This window comes from Macrobrachium nipponense, chromosome 5, assembly GCF_015104395.2.
Source record: "Macrobrachium nipponense isolate FS-2020 chromosome 5, ASM1510439v2, whole genome shotgun sequence".
In the NCBI taxonomy this organism is placed as follows: domain Eukaryota; kingdom Metazoa; phylum Arthropoda; class Malacostraca; order Decapoda; family Palaemonidae; genus Macrobrachium; species Macrobrachium nipponense.
Window position 1 is genome coordinate 53,600,343 of NC_061107.1, and position 18,733 is coordinate 53,619,075.

The following is an 18,733-nucleotide window of genomic DNA, read 5'->3' on the forward strand; positions in this document are numbered from 1 at the left end:
GCCTGTGGTGGTCACACATGGTAACACTGCATCCTGGGCTTTAAATAGTTATGCTATGTGTAAGATTTAGGTAAATAAAAGGATATCTGGGTGTGCCTTTGCAACTGAAAAGTGTTTTAATAATTTAATATTCGAAATAGGATATTATTTAAAACCCGGGATGCAGTGTTACCATGCGCAAACACCACAGGCGGATGGACGGATGGAAAAAAACAGAGTATAGTGTTTGAAGCGAAACAGACTGAGAGAGAATATTATTAAAACTTTTTGTCGAGGGAAATAAATCACAACCAACTTGTGATTTTGTTTGATTTTTTCTGAGAAAAACTAGGGCGAGTTTCATAAATATCTGATTATAAGATATTAAATTTCCATGGAGATCTACTTTACTTTGAATTTTTTTTATCAGAAAGTTGTTCTGCTTCCTAGGATTTTGCTTAAGTACTTCATATCATACAGAAAGTATTACAGAAAGTATTATGAGGATAATTTTAAGAATTGATAAGTTTATTACCTTGATGCATATATGTGACTAGAATTACCAAGCTATTCAGAAAATTTCATTTTAGTAATATCAAAATTCCCTAGGATGAAGGGGAGTTTGTAGGATATTGTGAGAAATGCAATTCAGTGAATCTGTGACACACATGAGTAGTTATGTGAATATGATGTTACAATAAAATAACTTTTTATACAAACTCTGTGGAGCACATCTGGTTATACCAATAAGCAATATTGCAAAGAAAGATCGTACTGCGAGTGCTTGTTCCACCTCCTTTTAAGCCAACTGAAGTTGTTGGGGGGTGAATGTAAATTGGTTATGAGGAACCAACGTTTCTAGACACTGGATGTCCAATCAGCACTTACCAAGATTTGACCATCAGACAAGTATGAAGAAAAAACTTGATTGTCTCCAGAGAGCAAAGCATCTTGCCTCTGATGAACAAGCCAGCTATGTAACAGTGCTCAAAGTCATTCCCACGTAAACTGCCTTCATGGATGGTGAGAAAGCAACAAGTTGTCCAAGTACCGACAAAGATACAGACCCAGACAATGCACCCAGTTGGCTTCTGGGATGAGAATCCTGGTGAAGACCTGAGGGTTCATCCACTGACCCAAGCAAAGGCCAACAACTGTAACATAAGGCCATACTGTCGAAGAATGGCAATCTGTAACTGAAGTGGAGAACCTCCAACAACCAGGGCTCAGCACAATTAGACCATTCGAGTTCAACTTCCCTGAAGGTAACCTCTGTCTTCGGGAGAGAGGGAGAATAGAGGATGACTGATTTTCATTTACAGAGAATATAGTTTTAGAGATGTTTGGGGCACTTATGAAACCTGATGATGGAGCAAAGTTTGACACCTCCATCATTGGCTAGGGAGAGATCTCTGGCTGTATGGAGATGTGGGCTAAGAGGCAGAACTGGGAGTAGATGACAAGGATGATTTAGTACCCGAATTAACAAGAGGTGTTGATGAACATTAACTTCTTGAATTCACGCAGTGGTTAAGACCCATTGGATCCGCGATGCAAAGCAAGTGAGGTCATGTAAGGCAGCATCCCTCTTCTATTCATTATGTTGGTGAGAAAACAGCACATAAACTATTGATCCAACACGTTGCAGCATATAATGAACCAACCAACAAATATTAGCTGTGCCCTCGACAGGAGAGCTGGACAACAATAGACAGCTGGTGGCACTGAGCAGCCACTTCTGTCAGTTCAAAAATAGTAGTAGGTTCTCCGTACAGGTGCCCATCTCCGTGGTAGTTGATCTAATGGAGCCAGATGCAAAGGATGCAGAGGAATCCTTGGTGGCAGCCTCCATGTCAAAATCATCTTGGAAGATATAGTGGCCCCTCCCCTCTCCTTTTCATATTCTAAAACCTAAATGAATAGAAGCCTATTCATCTCCAGGATGGAGTCATTTCCACAAGTGATTCTCTTGGCAGCCAAGGAAGACATGCAGCCTCTCATCAACAGTGACCTCCTCTGAAGGATCAACAACTGCTAGTTGTCAAGCCCTCATGCCTTTAGCATTTCGTCTTTCATTGCTACATTGCAAAATGTCAGGACTGACATTAAGAGCCAAACTCTCTTACACTCACACAGTTGCATTACATTTGGGAGTACATGGCCATTATGTTCAAGCTACTTCAAACTCTTGAATATAATTGCAAAAAGCACTTATGCACTTTACAGTGCAATTATTAAGTTCAGTTAAAGATTAGCTACTCGCTCAACTGTCCTAAGGATGCTAGCAGTACTTGTTCAATACAGTACCATAGTGATCAGTTTACAAGAAGGCAGGCAAATTCATCTAAGACAGTTGGATAGAGGCTGAAACTGCACTTAAAAATGAAAATGATGTTTCTCTGCACTAGGCATGTTGACAGTGTTGTATGCAATAATTCAGCTTCTCTCCATTGGAACAATATTGCTGCCCGGTAAGCTTGCATTTTCCAAAACTGAAGTCGTGGAGTTTGTAATTGCAAATTTGTTCTTATCGTATTTAAATTAAAGCATCATATTTATCCATACTGAGGGAATATTGTAAGCAAAAAAACTGCATATCAATCAATTGTATAAACAGGTCTTAAAATTTACCTAGTATGTTTGCCCTTACCCCATTGCATAATGATTATGTGTGGTCTTTCTGTTCTGTCTCTGCCATTATTGACAATAATTGATTTAATTCGTATTTAAAGTACTAATGAAAAGTCAGACCATTCATCATAAGATGTATATTCACTATATGATAAATGTATTTATAGTTTACATATTAATTAATGATGGAGGGAACTAGTAGCCTACTGTACATATTAATCTAGTAACTGGCTAACAATGACCTTTTAATGAGTTAATTACTGTGCTTTTTCTCTTTTACCTTAAAATAGTTGGAAGCAAATGGAAGAGAATGATAAATGTTTTGTGTGGCATATATGCTGCTGATCCCGAGGCCAAAGAAGCAGGGTTGTCACAATCAACACCTGAACAATTAGCAAAGGCAGCTGCTGATTTTCTTTATGAACCTCCATTTTGGAATAGGTAAGTATAATTTGCCCAAGTTTGTCATAAAAATTACTGTATTAAAGTTCCCAGAGTACATTCCTTTGAATCCTAATTTAAAGGCGCTTTTTGATGGGTACAAATGTTTTCAAGAAAAAGGGGAATGGTGTAATTGCACTACACAGGAAAGATGGTGTAGTTGTAGAAAGCATTCAGATGTATGTATTATTAAACTCTGACAACTGATTAAGAAGAATGTATGTACTATTCAACTCTGACACTGATTAAGAATATGAAAACTTTGAATAAAGAAACTTTTTGTTAAAGCTTGTAAAAAATTATTGCAAACATCTTTTTAAAACACTCATTAGATATTAAAATTTCTTAAAATAATCTTTGTCACACATACAAACCATTACTTTAGATAGCCATATGCTTCAGATTGAAGTTGACTGTATATTCACATTTACTGAATAAAAATTATTTCATTTTGGTAAATGAATATATATATTATATATATATATATATATATATATATATATATATATATATATATATATATATATATATATATATATATATATATATATATATATTATATTATATATTAATATATATATATATATATATATATTATATATATATATATATATATATATATATATATATATATATAATATTATATATATATATATATATAGTATATATTATATATATAGTATATATTTATATATATATATATATATTTTATATATATTGTTTGTTTGTTTCTTTCCTTTTTTTAAGGAGATACTGACACTCAGTAGGGAAGGGGAGGTGGAAAGTTAGTGCAAGGCAGTGATTGTAATGCAAGAAACTCGAAATTTTGTTTGAAGGAATTTGTATGTTTATTAAAAATAAAACCAATGCTTTACCCAGCCAAATAACTTCCTAAGTGGAGAGGCAGTTAATTGGATATAAGCACTCCAAGTAAGACAAGGATGTCAGTAATGGAGTTCCTGTACCTTAATTATTCATATTTATAAATGTAGGTGAACATGAGTACGTAAGCGACTTCCTTGCTATGGGAAAGAGGCTGTATTAACACGAAGGGTTTTAGAAACTGACAGTTGGGAACAAAGACCGGTAGAAGTTGTCTCAGGATTCATTTCATAGTAGAAGTTGTCTCAGGATTCATTTCATAGTAGAAGTTGTCTCAGGATTTATTTCATAACTTTTTCAACCTGGTTCTAAAGAGATTTAAGGATGTAAGCATCCAGACCATTCCAGTGGAGTAACATGCTCTTCATTTTCAATCTGCTAGGTGTTATAAGGGGATGCGATACCTGACAATTTCACTTCAGTAGTTTTGAAATTGGTCACTTAATGGGAAACCCAAATGGAAAAGTGCCTCTGCTGAGGGAGTCTGTCAAGAATACATTTAATAACCCAAAATTAACTAGGAAATGAACAAACTAATGCTGAATTTTGTCCAAGGGAAATAAGGACTCAGTGGTAGTGAGGATGGGACCTAATCCATCTGACCATGGGTAAACCGTAGCATGAACTGTATAGTCCTTGGCCTGATGCTGTAAGGCTGTCAAGCCCAATAGGACAGTCTCAGAGTGTTTCATGACAAGTAGACATGTTTTGTTGTCCACCAGGACATTGTTGTAATAACTGATGGAACAGGATTTCATTGTTGTAATAACTGATGGGACAAATTTCTTTGCCTATGGAGTCAATGTTAAGGGAAATATCTGCAGGTGGTAATTAAGAAGGGTACGTTGGAAGTCATTTATTTACTGTGGACCTGGAAATAGCAGCCTCTTGTCCAGGGAAGCAGCAGGCTCTATAAGAGTATCTGCAAGAGGATAAATGTCTTGGTGTATTCATTAGTAAAGAAAGCTATTCCAGTAACTTTGTCATTTTTTATAATGCAGTGCTCCTCCTTTTGTAGGAGCTTATTCATTGATGTGAAAGTAGCTAATCTGTGTATGCAAGACAGAACATTTTAGACCAGATAGATAAAATTGTCAAGAAGAGCCATTGCCTCGGCAAGATTGCCAGATTGTCATGACGTCATGATAGTTGTACAGTACTAGGCATGAAGATAACATCATGGCTTCAATTAGCATAGCCTGGAGAGTGGCTGCTCAGATACTGCCTCCTTCCTCCCCTAGAAAATAAATAATTCTACGTATTAATATTTGCTGGCATTGTTATAAAGGAGGTAATTTTTTTGTGAGGAACATGGGAGTCATAGAGCCTGGGTGAAGTGACAAGAGGACATCAAGAGATGAAGTGCAGTATAAGCTTCAGGTATTTTCTTTGATTTGGCTTCTGATAAGAATAAGATAGAGGGGGAAGATCTAGGGGCAAGGGGGCTCAGGCGATTGTGAAAAATTAGGTCAGTGACTCCTCACGGAATTACCAAAAACTATTGGACGCGAGGTAAATCAGTATATTTTGCTAGAAGGTAAAAGAAGAATACTTAGCTAAGGAAGCTTATATAGCTAGAAGTTTAGACTAACCTGTCATTACCCAACACAATCCTTTGGTTCAGTAAAATTCCTTCCCAACTGTCTATGGTATTTAGCACGCCTTTGTAGTGTAGGCTGTAGTACAGAATGAAACCTGGGCTGATCCCTTATCCTATATTTTTGGGTAATATAGTTCTGCAAGTTAATTTTTTGCAGAACAGCAATTAATGGTTGATCAGTGATGATTTTTTTCTCCTAATGGCATGTACGAGGCAGGATATTTATTCATACAGTATATTGGACATAAAATGGTTTCGTCATGTTCCCATGCATCCACTTCATATTTCTAATTTACCCATTAGTCAGCTGTAACATCTTCCAAGGTAATTCATGATCTATTAGGGTGCATATTGCATGTGTATACAGCTACGTTAACACTGTTCTTTTCATTCATGAGCTAATGGCCAAGTATTAATTTAGGCATGTAAACTATTAAAACGGTGTTGTTACATTTCTCCCAATTTTTCACCAACCTGTATAGTACATTCAGTTCCACCATGGGTTGTGAATTGTTCGGATGTTAAGTGGATTATAGTAGTGCCAAAACTGATGAAAGCAATGTCTTTAGACCTTGGGTGCTTATCATCATCATCAGGCAAAGGATGGGAAGAAGGAAGAACATTTTGCCTTGTGATTTCCCTTGGACTGCATATTAAACATAAGAATTGCTGAAAGGCACCAAACTACACTAATGAACGTGACCCTTCAACCAAGTGGTCTTGCTTAACCCCACCTGACGTAACATTACATTATAGATTTATGCTGTGACAAGTAGGCACCCTCTCAGGGCAAGGTAGGATCGAGCATCATAAATTAGGTTTACTAACCATTTCAAGCCATTGTCTCATAGGTTTTCTCGAATATCTTCATATATATCAGCTGTATCTTCTTGATATTTTGGAACCATGTTTTAAACCCTCCAGTAATTTTGGGCAATATAATGAAGTACCAGTATATTTAGTGATTAAGAGTTAGGAAAGAAGTGCACACTCGTTTCTCTCTCTGTCTCAAACTTATGAATGAAAAAGTGTACTACTACATATCCAAATTATTTTATACATTATAGATATATTTCATTGTTTTGAAAGATTATTACAACCTCATGGTTCATTTACAGTACATATATACAGTGGTACCTCGAGATACGAAAGGCTCAACTTACGAAAAACTCGAGATAAGAACAATTTTACGCCTCTACATACGAAAATTGCTCAAGATATGAAAGGCTGTTGCTGTAAAGTCCGAGATTTGCCCCGACCACCGAGAACAATTTTGAAACTCGCTCGCTGCCAACTGAGTAGACTCGCCACCATCCTCCCGCTCTCCCATTGGTTCCTGATGCTAGTCACCGCCATGAGATCCTTCTCTCCTATTGGTCAGCATCCCTCCCATGATGCATCTACGTAGTGGCGTGCTTCTTCGGTCACTTCACGGGCATCATCGGTATCGTACGCACGCACTATTCGTTCGTTTTAATTATTTTGTTTATTAACGTAAATTCGTTAGCGATTTTGTTTTAGTATACTTTATCGTGTTGTGTGAGAACTTTACTACATATGTATATGTACTACATAACATAATTACGTACAGTATATACGTAGTCATGGGTCCCAAGAAACTTGAAATTCACGGAAAGAAGAGGATGCTCTCTTTGGAGACGAAGATGGAGATTATCAAGAAGTATGAAGCTGGTATGCGATTGAGTGTCATCCCCAAGGAATACGGCCGAAATCCGTCAACAATAGGCACCATCCTTAAGCAGAAGGATGTCATCAAAGCAGCTACACCTTCCAAGGGCGTCACTATTTTGTCCAGCAAGAGGACCCACATGCACGATGAAATGGAAAGGCTTTTTCTTGTCTGGATAAAAGACAATGAAATCGCTGGCGATACGATAACGGAGACGGCAATCTGCCACAAGGCCAGCGCTATTTTTGGTGATTTGATTGCCCAGGCCGAAGACGATGGAGGAGAAGGGACATCAACGCCAACCCCAGACTTCAAGGCTTCGCACGGGTGGTTCGAGAAATTCCATAAACGGACTGGCATCCATTCGGTGGTGCGGCATGGGGAGGCGGCCAGCTCGGACACGAAAGCAGCTGAAGCCTTTAAAAAGACGAGATGATGATCAACGAAGGCTACAGTTCTCAGCAAGTTTTCAACTGTGATGAGACTGGCCTTTTTTGGAAAAAAATGCCTCGTCGGACGTACATCACACAGAAAGAGAAGAAGCCACCTGAAGCCTATGAAATACACGCTTACACTCACACTTTGTTCCAACGCCAGTGGAGATTGCAAGGTGAAGCCTCTACTTGTCTATCATTCCGAGACTCCTCGAGCCTTCAAGGCCCACAAAATGCTTAAGGAGAAGCTTCCAGTGATGTGGAGGGCTAATGCAAAAGCCTGGGTAATAAGGCTTTTGTTCACCAAGTGGGTAAATCTGTGTTTCGGCCCGACAGCGTAGAAATTCTTGGAGGAGAAGCGCCTCCCTCTGAAATGTCTGCTGGTGTTGGACAATGCCCCTGCCCACCCTCCTGGCCTCGAGGAAGATATCCTAGCGGAGTATTCCTTCATCAAGATTCTTTATCTTCCGCCTAACACCAACCCTCTCCTCCAGCCCATGGGCCAGCAAGTGATATCGAACTTCAAGAGGCTGTATACGAAACATAAGATGTTTCGACATCACCGATACCACAAACCTTACCTAGCGTGAATTTTGGAAGGAGCATTTTGACATCGTCATATGCATCCGACTCACGGACCAAGCTTGGCAGGAGGTTTCGAGGCAAACCTTGCATTCCTCGTGGAGGAAACTCTGGCCTGATGCCGTATCCGCCCGAGACTTCGAGGGATTCGACTTGGGAGAAGCTGGTGCTGCAGATTCAGAAACAGTTGACGATCCTGAAACTGTTTCACAACCAGATCTTGACGAGATCGTTGCACTCGGCAAGTCCATGGAGCTGGTCGTCGACGAGGACGACATCAATGACCTTCTCAAGGAGCACCAAGAGGAGCTTACAATGGATGACCTGAAGGAGTTGGAGGCCATGCAGAATAACGTCGTTCAAGAGGAGTTCTCTAGCAGTGGCGAGGAGGAGGACGACTCTATGACAACAGCAAAAATTAAGGATGCTTTTCATAAGGTACAATCATTCGTAGAAAAGAGACACCCAGAAAAGGCTTACACAGGTCGTATGCTTGCACAGTTCAATGACGTTTGCCTGAGTCGTTTCAGGAACATCGTCAAAAGTAGGCAGAAGCAATCTTCCTTGGATAGTTATTTTTTAAAGAGGCCTTTAGTAGTAATAGTAAGCAAAAAGGAAGAACCAAGTGATACTAAAAAACAAAGTTGAAAGTGGTGAAGAAGTTGAAATTTTGTAAATAAATAAATAAAATAAATAAATAAATAAAAAAAAAATAATAAAATAAAATAAAAATTTTAATTTTAAGTTTTTCGTAAAGTTAACCCTTTAACGCCGATTGGACGTATTAAACGTCGATATAAATTGTCTGTTGGGTGCCGATTGGATGTATGGTACGTCGATATAAAGTTTTTTTTTTAAATTCGTGGAAAAATAATTATAGGCCTACTAGGTAAAAACTTTTGAATCACGTGCCTTGGGGGATGCTGTGAGCTCACGGATCAAGGCGTTGTTTTGTTTACAATCATTACCCAGGCGCGCAAGCGTGAATTTCTTTCTTCTCGCACTAAAAAGTATCCGCGACACATCTCAGAAATTATTTCGTCACTGACATAATTTTTGCACCATTTTATATTAGCCGTTACATGGAGTATTATATATGAAAATGTGCGCAATTTCATGTAGCATACAACCAAAAAAGACTCATGGTTGTAGCTTTTATCAGTTTTAAAATATTTTCATATAAATAACGATAAGTGCCAAATTTTCAACCTTCGGTCAACTTTGACTCTACCGAAATGGTCGAAAAACGCAATTGTAAGCTAAAACTCTTATATTCTAGTAATATTCAATCATTTACCTTCATTTTGCAACAAATTGGAAGTCTCTAGCACAATATTTCGATTTATGGTAAATTTATGAAAAAAAAACTTTTTCCTTACGTCCGCGCGTTAACTCTTCCGAAAAAATTTGAAATTTTTTCGTCTGATTGTCGTAATGTTTGCACTATTTTAAATTAGCCGTTACATAAAGTTTTATATATGAAATATGCGCAATTTCATGTAGAATACAACTAAAAACAACTCATTGTTGTAGCTTTTATCAGTTTTGAAATGTTTTCATATAGATAACGATAAGTGCCAAAATATCAACCTTCGGTCAATTTTGACTCGACCGAAATGGTCAAAAAACGCAATTATAAGCTAAAACTCTTACATTCTAGTAATATTCAATCATTTACCTTTATTTTGCAACAAATTGGAAGTCTCTAGCACAATATTTCGATTTATGGTGAATTTATGATAAAAAAAAACATTTTCCTTACGTCCGCACAGTAACTCTTGCGAAAAAAATCAAAGTTTTTTTCGTCCGATTGTCGTAATGTTTGCACCATTTTAAATTAGCCGTTACATAAAGTTTTATAAATGAAAATATGCGCAATTTTATGTAGAATACAACAATAAACAACCCATGGTTGTAGCTTCTATCAGTTTTGAAATATTTTCATATAAATAACGATAAGTGCCACAATTTCAACCTTCGGTCAACTTTGACTCGACCGAAATGGTCGACAAAAGCAATTGTAAGCTAAAACTCTTACATTCTAGTAATATTCAATCATTTGCCTTTATTTTGCAACAAATTGGAAGTCTGTAGCACAATACTTCGATTTATGGTGAATTTATGAAATAAACTTTTTCCTAACGTTCGTGCGGTAACTCTTCCGAAAACATCATAAAATTTTTTCGTCCGATTGTCGAAATGTTTGCACCATTTTAAATTAGCCATAACATAAAGTTTTATATATGAAAATGTGCGCAATTTCATGTAGAATACAACAAAAAACAACCTATGGTTGTAGCTTTTATCAGTTTTGAAATATTTTCATATAAACAACGATAAATAGAAAAAATTCGTCCTTCGGTCAACTTTAACTCGACCGAAATGGTCGAAAACTGCAATTGTAAGCTACAACACTTACGGTCTAGTAATAGTCAATCAATTACCTTCATTTTGCAACAAACGGGAAGTCTCTAGCACAATATTTCGATTTATGGTGAATTTTTGAAAACGGCTTTTTTTTACGTCCGCACGTTACGAATTCATGCATCATTTTGTGATAATATTTTCTCTGTGTTGCTTTGATCATTTTAGAATATGTTATATACCAAAATGATCGCAATTTAGTGTACAATACAACGAAAAAAAATTAACTCGTTAGCTTTAACCGTTTTGCTCATAGCGCGATTGTATACAATATGAAATTTTTTTTTCGTGCTGTCATATACCCCAATATTTATATATGATAATGATATTTTTTTCATTTCTGATGGTTGCATACTAAACTTCTGGCAATAACAAAAAAGGAGCCAAAAATGAACTCTTAATCTTGTAAACTAAGCGTGCTGTGATTTTTTGAAAAAAAAAAAAAAAAAAAAACATTTTTTCCACTTCGGCGCTCACTCGCGAACGCCACCGGCATACGGGAGACGATTTTTAAAATACCGCTCCGGCGTTTAAAGGTTAAGTGTTACAGTTTGTTAATGTGTTTCGTAAAGTTTAGTTTATGTTTTCCTTACATTTTTTTATGTTGTTTTGTTTACAATCGTTACTCAGGCGCGCAAGCGCGAATTTCTTTCTTCTCGCACTAAAAAGCATCAGAGACATCTCTGAAATTATTTCGTCACTTTGACATAATTTTTGCACCATTTTATATAAGCCGTTACATAGAGTTTTATATATGAAAATGTGCGCAATTTCATGAAGAATACAACAAAAAACAAGCCATGGTTATAGCTTTTATTAGTTTTAAAATATTTTCATATAAATAACAAGTGCCAAAATTTCAACCTTCGGTCAACTTTCTCTACCGAAATGGTTGAAAAACGGAATTGTAAGCTAAAACTCTTATATTCTAGTAATATTCAATTATTTACCTTTATTTTGCAACACATTGGAAGTCTCTAGCACAATATTTCGATTTATGGTGAATTTCTTAAAGAAAACTTTTTCCTACGTCCGAGCGGTAACTGCCTAAAAAATCGGAAATTTTTTCGTCCGATTGTCGTAATGTTTGCACCGATTTATATTGGCCGTTACATAAAGTTTTATATATGAAAATATGCGCGATTTCATGTAGAATACAACAAAAAACAACCCATGGTTGTAGCTTTTATCAGTTTTGAAATATTTTCATACACAATGTGCCAAAATTTCAACCTTCGGTCAACTTTGACACCGACCGAAATGGTCGACAAACGCAATTGTAAGCTAAAACTCTTACATTCTAATAACATTCAATCATTTGCCTTTATTTTGCAACAAATTGGAGGTCTCTAGCACAATATTTCGATTTATGGTGAATTTATGAAATAAACTTTCCTAACGTCCGCGCGGTAACTCTTCCGAAAAAATCATAAATTTTTTCGTCCGATTGTCGTAATGTTTGCACCATTTTAAATTAGCCGTTACATAAAGTTTTATATATGAAAACGTGCGCAATTTCATGTAGAATACAACAAACAACCTATGGTTGTAGCTTTTATCAGTTTTGAAATATTTTCATGTAAATAACGATATAGAAAAAATTCGTCCTTCGGTCAACTTTAACTCGACCGAAATGGTCGAAAACTGCAATTGTAAGCTACAACACTTACGGTCTAGTAATATTGAATCAATTAACTTCATTTTGCAACAAACGGGAAGTCTCTAGCACAATATTTCGATTTATGGTGAATTTTTGAAACTTTTTTTTTTTTTTTTACGTCAGCATGTTACGAATTCATGCATCATTTTGTGATATTTTCTCTGTAATGCCTTGATCGTTTTACAATGTGTTATATACCAAAATGATCGCAATTTAGTGTACAATACAACAAAAAACAATTAACTCATTAGCTTTAACCGTTTTGCTCACAGCACGATTTGTATACAATTATATAAGAAAAATATTTTGTGCTGTCATATATCCCAATATTTATATATGATGATATTTTTTTTCATTTTTGATTGTTGCATACTAAAGTACAAGCAATGACAAAAAAAGGAGCCAAAATGAAGTCTTAATCTTGAAAACTAAGCGTACTGTGATTTTTCGAAAAAAAAAAAAAAAAAAAAAAAAAAAAAAAAAATTTCCGCTTCGTTGCTCACTCTAGACGCCGCCGGCATACGGGAGACGATTTTTAAAATACCGCTTCGGCGTTTAAAGGTTAAGTGTTACAGTTTTGTTAATGTGTTTCGTAAAGTTTAGTTTGTTTTCCTTACATTTTTTTAAGTTTTGTAAAGTTAAGTGTACGTACTTATCTGCCGCTTTTCCTCCTCCTCTGTCGCCACTTTCGGAGATAGCCTCATTCGAAAGGTAAGCTTCCACATTTTACTACATATGTACGTACAGTATTTCTTGTATAAAATGTACACTAATACACTTTATTTACAGGTATGTTAGCAGTACGTATTAACCCTTAAAATGATATTGTTAGAATACAATAAAGTTTTGTACATACTTACCCGGCAGATATATACTTAGCTTATGTCTCTGACGTCCGACAGAAATTCGAATTTCGCGGCACACGCTGCAGGTAGGTCAGGTGATCTACCCCCCTGCCGCTGGGTGGCAGGAATAGGAACCGTTCCCGTTCTAGAACCAGATTTTCTCTTCCACCTGTCTCCTGAGGGGAGGCTGGGTGGGCCATTCATCGTATATATCTGCCGGGTAAGTATGTACAAACTTTATTGTATTCTAACAATATCATTTTTGGACAATGCAACTTCCCCGCAGATATATACTTAGCTGATTGACACCCTTGGTGGTGGGTAAGAGACAACTATTTACTGAATAGACAGGTAAACAACATACGTTGTAGGTAATAAATAAATAAAACCTTGGTTCCTACTTGTTCAGGTGGAAGATTCCATGGCTAATGCCTAGGAATCTGCTTCGCCTCAAGAGCCTCAGCGAGGATGTGACCTATGGCTAAGAGTTCTTGTGGGTCTGTCGATGGGGTCTTATCCATTTACTCGACAAGAGCCTCTTAACTGACAATATGCCTATGCCTAGTGGCATAATTAAGGAGCACAACACCGATCCCGATCACCTGATCCTAACACGAGGGTTAGTGCTTAAGTTGAAAAGAGTTATCCCCAAACTCCTTTCAAACACAAACCCAAAGAAAAAACACGACGTTAACTAAAATTTAACTCACTAGTTAAGGATCAGTATCGGCTCCCTATCCCAGCAATGTATCCGCAGACACGTATCAACCAAGAGAGAAGGATCTCTCGTAGGTTATCTTGACATCCTTCGGATATGGGAAGTCAAACACAGAGTTGCATCTCCCGTATGTGACAGCTAATATGTCCTTATGACATATTGTTAAGGAAAGAACAAGAATCAGAAAAGCTCGCACTTCATGCGCTTTAATTCTCGCTGTTTGAAGGAATCATCAATGCACTTGTCAAGTGCTTAGGAGATCACATTGTCTCAAAGAAGGCCATGGGCATTCTTTGATATAGATCTCTTCTGGGTGAAGCCTGGAGCCTGGCTAGCGCCTCGCGCCTGGCTGGAGCCTTGCGCCTGGCTGGCGCCTCGCGCCTGGCTGGCGCCTGATTGGCTCCTCCCTCCTGGCTAGCGCCTCGCGCCTGGCTGGAGCCTTGCGTCTGGCTGGTGCCTTGCGCCTGGAGCTTGGCAGAAGACTTCATGATTACTGTCTATGAGTCTGCATGCCTCAGATGTTTCAGCGAGGTAGGGACCTATGACTGACAAACCCTTCTGGATCATGTCAATGGGGGCTAGCCCGCTTACACGACAGAGTCTTCTCGGATCGTGCCAATGGGGGCTGACCCACTTACATGGCAGAGCCTTACCTGTATCATATCAATGGGGTGACTAGCCCTCTTACATGACAGAGCTTTAGGTTTCTCTTTACTGGAAGGAGCCTTGCGCCTGGATGGATCCTCAATCCTGACTGGAGCCTAGCCTGAAGGAGCCTGGCACCTGGATGGCGCTCCTCGGCTGGCTCCTAGAGCCATGGCTGGCTTCCTAGAGTCCTGGCTGTGGCTACCTAGAGACCATGGCTGGCGCCTCGCGCCTGGCTTGGCTCCTCCACACTTGCTGGAGCTTCGAGCTTGGAAGAGTCTCTAGGCTGCTCTGGCGATGTCCACATCGGACACCGCTTATATCTGTCCGATTTGTTCGCCTCTGGCGCATTTGCGCCAGGTTGGAGGCCGCTCCTACTCAGTATCCGGCCATGACAGAGTTCCTTGGAACTGTCCGCCTCTGGCGTTTTTTCGCCTGTATTGGCATTTGGCGCTTGGCTGGCGCTACATTGTCCGAGAGTCCTGAACAACCACATAGTTTTCAGGAGACTGGAGAAGGGTGGAAGAAATTCTTCCCCTTTGAGCTTTTGGCCCCTGGCAAGGGGAGGTGATTTTAGTCAGCTACACCCAGTAGACGCAGGATATCTAACAATACGAGAGAGAAGAGTCTTCCTCCGAGGAGGATCCTTCGTGAACACTTCTTTTGCTAACGAGATCTCTTCTTACATGTTGATGAGGTTCCTCGTTGCAGAATCTTCCCTATCCTTGCCCGAAGGAAGGGAAGGAGTCTGGAAGTCGAAGGAGACTCTGAGCTGAAATTGGGCGGAACCCTGATTTCTAGCTCTTATTGTATTCTTCTGAATACCTTCTGGGAAGCATTTTGAGCCCCTCATCGCACCCCGAAGACTCTGTAGGCAAACGTTAAACCATCTCTTCTTCTGTAGATGAAAATGTAAGTACCCTGCCTGGGCAACTAAACTTCTATCTGAAAGCGTTGCGTCAGGAATAGAGGGATTTAGTTCTTTTGCCAGACATACTATGCTGGCAAGAACCCATTGCCGAGTCTCCATTGAATCTGATGCGAGATTCCAATGCACAAAAAATTCACTTGTCTTCTTGGTCGTTTAGGGCTAAGAGAAACAAAGAATTCCTTCATAAACTTCCTCAAAGAAGTTTGATGAGGAGCAGTTCCATTTTGTCGGAACACGGAATCTGTGGCCACAAAAAGATCCCATTCGAAGTACATGATATCCTACTCTTGTCGTATTGCGGTATCGTATAGATCCCGAAGATCTTAATCCTCTGTTATCTCTAATTCCCCTTGTAGAGACAGAGTATAGCCTTTTACTGCGTTCTTTGATAGCAGATATATATAGGTGATTCTTCTCTCTGAAAGTGAAGAAAAAACCATCGCTATGTGGTTCACAGAGGTATCGGAAGAGGACAGTTTCCTCATTCCATCTAGCACGATCTGCAGCAATTCTATGTCTTAGCCATGACTATTGTCCTTTACCTTGAAAAATCCTCTCATTCATGTCCACTTCTGGTCAGTCTGCACGTGGAAAGACTCAGAGTGGAGAGGTTTTTCAGGTCTATTTATAATAGATTCTGATAGAATATCCAGATACTCTTGGAAAAGCCTTACGAAACATGCTGTGAGAAGAACGTGACTTCTGTGAATCCAACCTCTCTAAGGCCAAAATGAGGCATTCATCCTCTCTTCCTTTGACGCCCATTTATCTTAATATCTGTTAAGAATTTATAACTAGGGGAAAAAAGACTAAAGTTTATTCCCCTTCTTTAAATTAAAGATGTCGTATATTGCTACCTCTCTTGGTTCGAGGAAAGGAAGCAGTCTATAGGAAGCCTGTTCGTCTTCTACCTTGCGAAGAGATCTATGAAGACTTTCCGCAGGTTCTCAAAACTTTTCAATAAATGTTAGACATACGTTAACAGTTATTATCTTCGATCGAGAGGTTCTCACGGAACATGCAAAATCTTGCATCGAACCTTTAAGGATCCTTACGTTCCGTGTCTGTTCCCAAATAGGTTCTCTTTTGTTAACGCGAACAGGGGCGGAAAGAAAAAGAGATTCTCGATGCTCTTGCGATATGAGAGAGTGTGGGAATTGGTCTAAGTGATTAAAAAAAAAAACATCATTTCATCATTCCTTGTAAGCGACCCCCCCTTTCCGATTAAATGGGTAACGAAAATCAGGAACGAATCTTGCCGTTACCGAGCCTCCGAGAGGCTACTGGTTTGTTTGTTTGTTTGTATGGTGGTGTACGTGACTTCCGAACCACGTCGAGAGTGAACTTCTATCACCAGAAATCCACATCTCTCACTCCTCAATGGAATGGCCGAGAATCGAACCCGCGACCACCGAGGTGAGAAGCAAACACCAAACCAACCACTACTGGACTTTTAGGTTAATAACTCGCTAAAACGAGAAAATATCTTGGATGGTACTAATGGCGCATTGCGCCAGGCTGGCGCTTCTGACGCTTTGCGCCAGGCTGGCGCTTCCTTCTAGTTCTTTTAAGGTTATGTGCCAGAACATCTGTGCCCTTATGGTACCCGACATCCTTCACGTGTTAATTCCGTTCTTAGTAGGAAAAAACTTTTATATACGTAGTATAGTCCATTCAGGGAAACAACTTCTGCCACTAAGAGAATGTTTCCCATCCGACTCACCCATCTTCTCTTGAGCAATATCAGATTCTAAAAAGGTTGTGTGCGTTTCTCGAAAGGATGAGAGAATTATATTATTTCGTGCTCTGCCGTATTAGACTCCTTTATAATACTGTCACATTGTGGTAAACAGCATTAATCTAGGAAACCTTTGTAAGGATACTAGGAATTCTGTAGTTAACCTCGGTATGCGCATAAGACTTGACCATACCGTAGTCTTAAAGTGAATTCTCTTCTACTACATTCATCTTCTCACTAAGCATGTACTCTAATAAGCCATGCTTTCGTAAGCATGAGAGCATCATATAATATAGAGTTCCGCTGCGTTAGAATCCTTTAATAATGTTACCTACGGTAAACAGCATTGAAAGGTTGTAATATCTTTCTTATTGAAAGCTTCTTAGCAAAAGGCAGACAATATTTTATTTATGTTTGCTTAACTATCCCCTCAATCCGAGGCTAAAACCGCGATTGTAGGGGAGAGAAAACGGTTAGTTATTCCCATCCCGCAGGAGAGAGACATGTAACCAACCACTCATGACCGACACCTACATTTACTGCGTTGGTCTCTGACTCTAGACGCGATAGCAGTCTCCGTTAGCCGTCTGCCTTACTCTTCCAGAGTTGCCAGCTACTCCATTAAATAAAGGAATCTTATAAAATTATTATCGAACTTCAGGAAGTTCTTATTAATGCATATTTAAGCGAAACAAGACTTCGATAAATCTAGAAAGCTAAGTAGGTGTTGTCTTAACAATCCCTTTAAGCGTAGTCCTTCATGGGCATTCCTGGAGGATACTGATAATTGAGTTGCTCTACAAAGAATAACTACGGTATGTGTGATTTGCCGTATCGTATTCTCATACAGCAGATACTCTACTACCTTCTTTCCCTGCCGAGGCAGATAAAGGAAAATTTTTACTGTCTTCGTTCTTTTCGTAATAGAATGATAGAAAGAGTATATATATCTCCTTAAGGAAGGAAGTTAATCCAGGAACTCTTTAAAATCTTCGTGATTTCCTCATAAATCGCGGAAGAGACGAATTCCTGTTCGTCTGTACGGGTTTACGGAAGGAAGTAGATATTTCCTATCGCCATCATACCCAAACGTCGATGAGATTCTTATAAGAAAAACTCCTAAAGCGCTTGCCTCTTCATAACGAGGGAAGAGCATGAATGAAGGAGTGTGTCCGCATTACTCAAAGAGGAGCCTCGCGACTGACCTCTCTCTCTTAAGAAGATTTGGAATATTCTGGCGCCTGGCTCCTTGCGCCTAGCGCCTGGATAGTTCCGCGCGCCTGGAATGTTGCCGCACGCTAGAAAGGAGACTCGCTCCTGGAACGTTCGCTTGTGTGGAAGGTCCGTGCGCCCTGATAGTTCCGAGCGCCTACTAGACCCACCCCTTTTAGAAAGAGCCTCTTGCCCGGAAACGTTCAATGGAAGGATCGTTCTGATTGCCACTGTACTATAAGGCGGCCCTTGCTCTAGCCGTCTGTTTTTCTGTTGCAATTTGCGCCAGTGTGGCGCTTCGTCTCTTTGAAGGCGCCTTGC

General features: G+C 39.0%; 1 protein-coding gene across 3 annotated transcripts in view; it reads left to right on the plus strand.

Moving 5' to 3' along the window:
* Nucleotides 1-18,733, plus strand: part of LOC135215319 (sodium/mannose cotransporter SLC5A10-like) — a 103,266-nt gene that overhangs the window by 68,608 nt on the left and 15,925 nt on the right. For all 3 annotated transcript variants that reach the window (XM_064249882.1, XM_064249881.1, XM_064249880.1), the window contains one exon: nucleotides 2,901-3,051. In XM_064249882.1, the coding sequence (XP_064105952.1) occupies nucleotides 2,901-3,051 (151 nt within the window). The remainder of the gene's footprint in view (nucleotides 1-2,900; nucleotides 3,052-18,733) is intronic.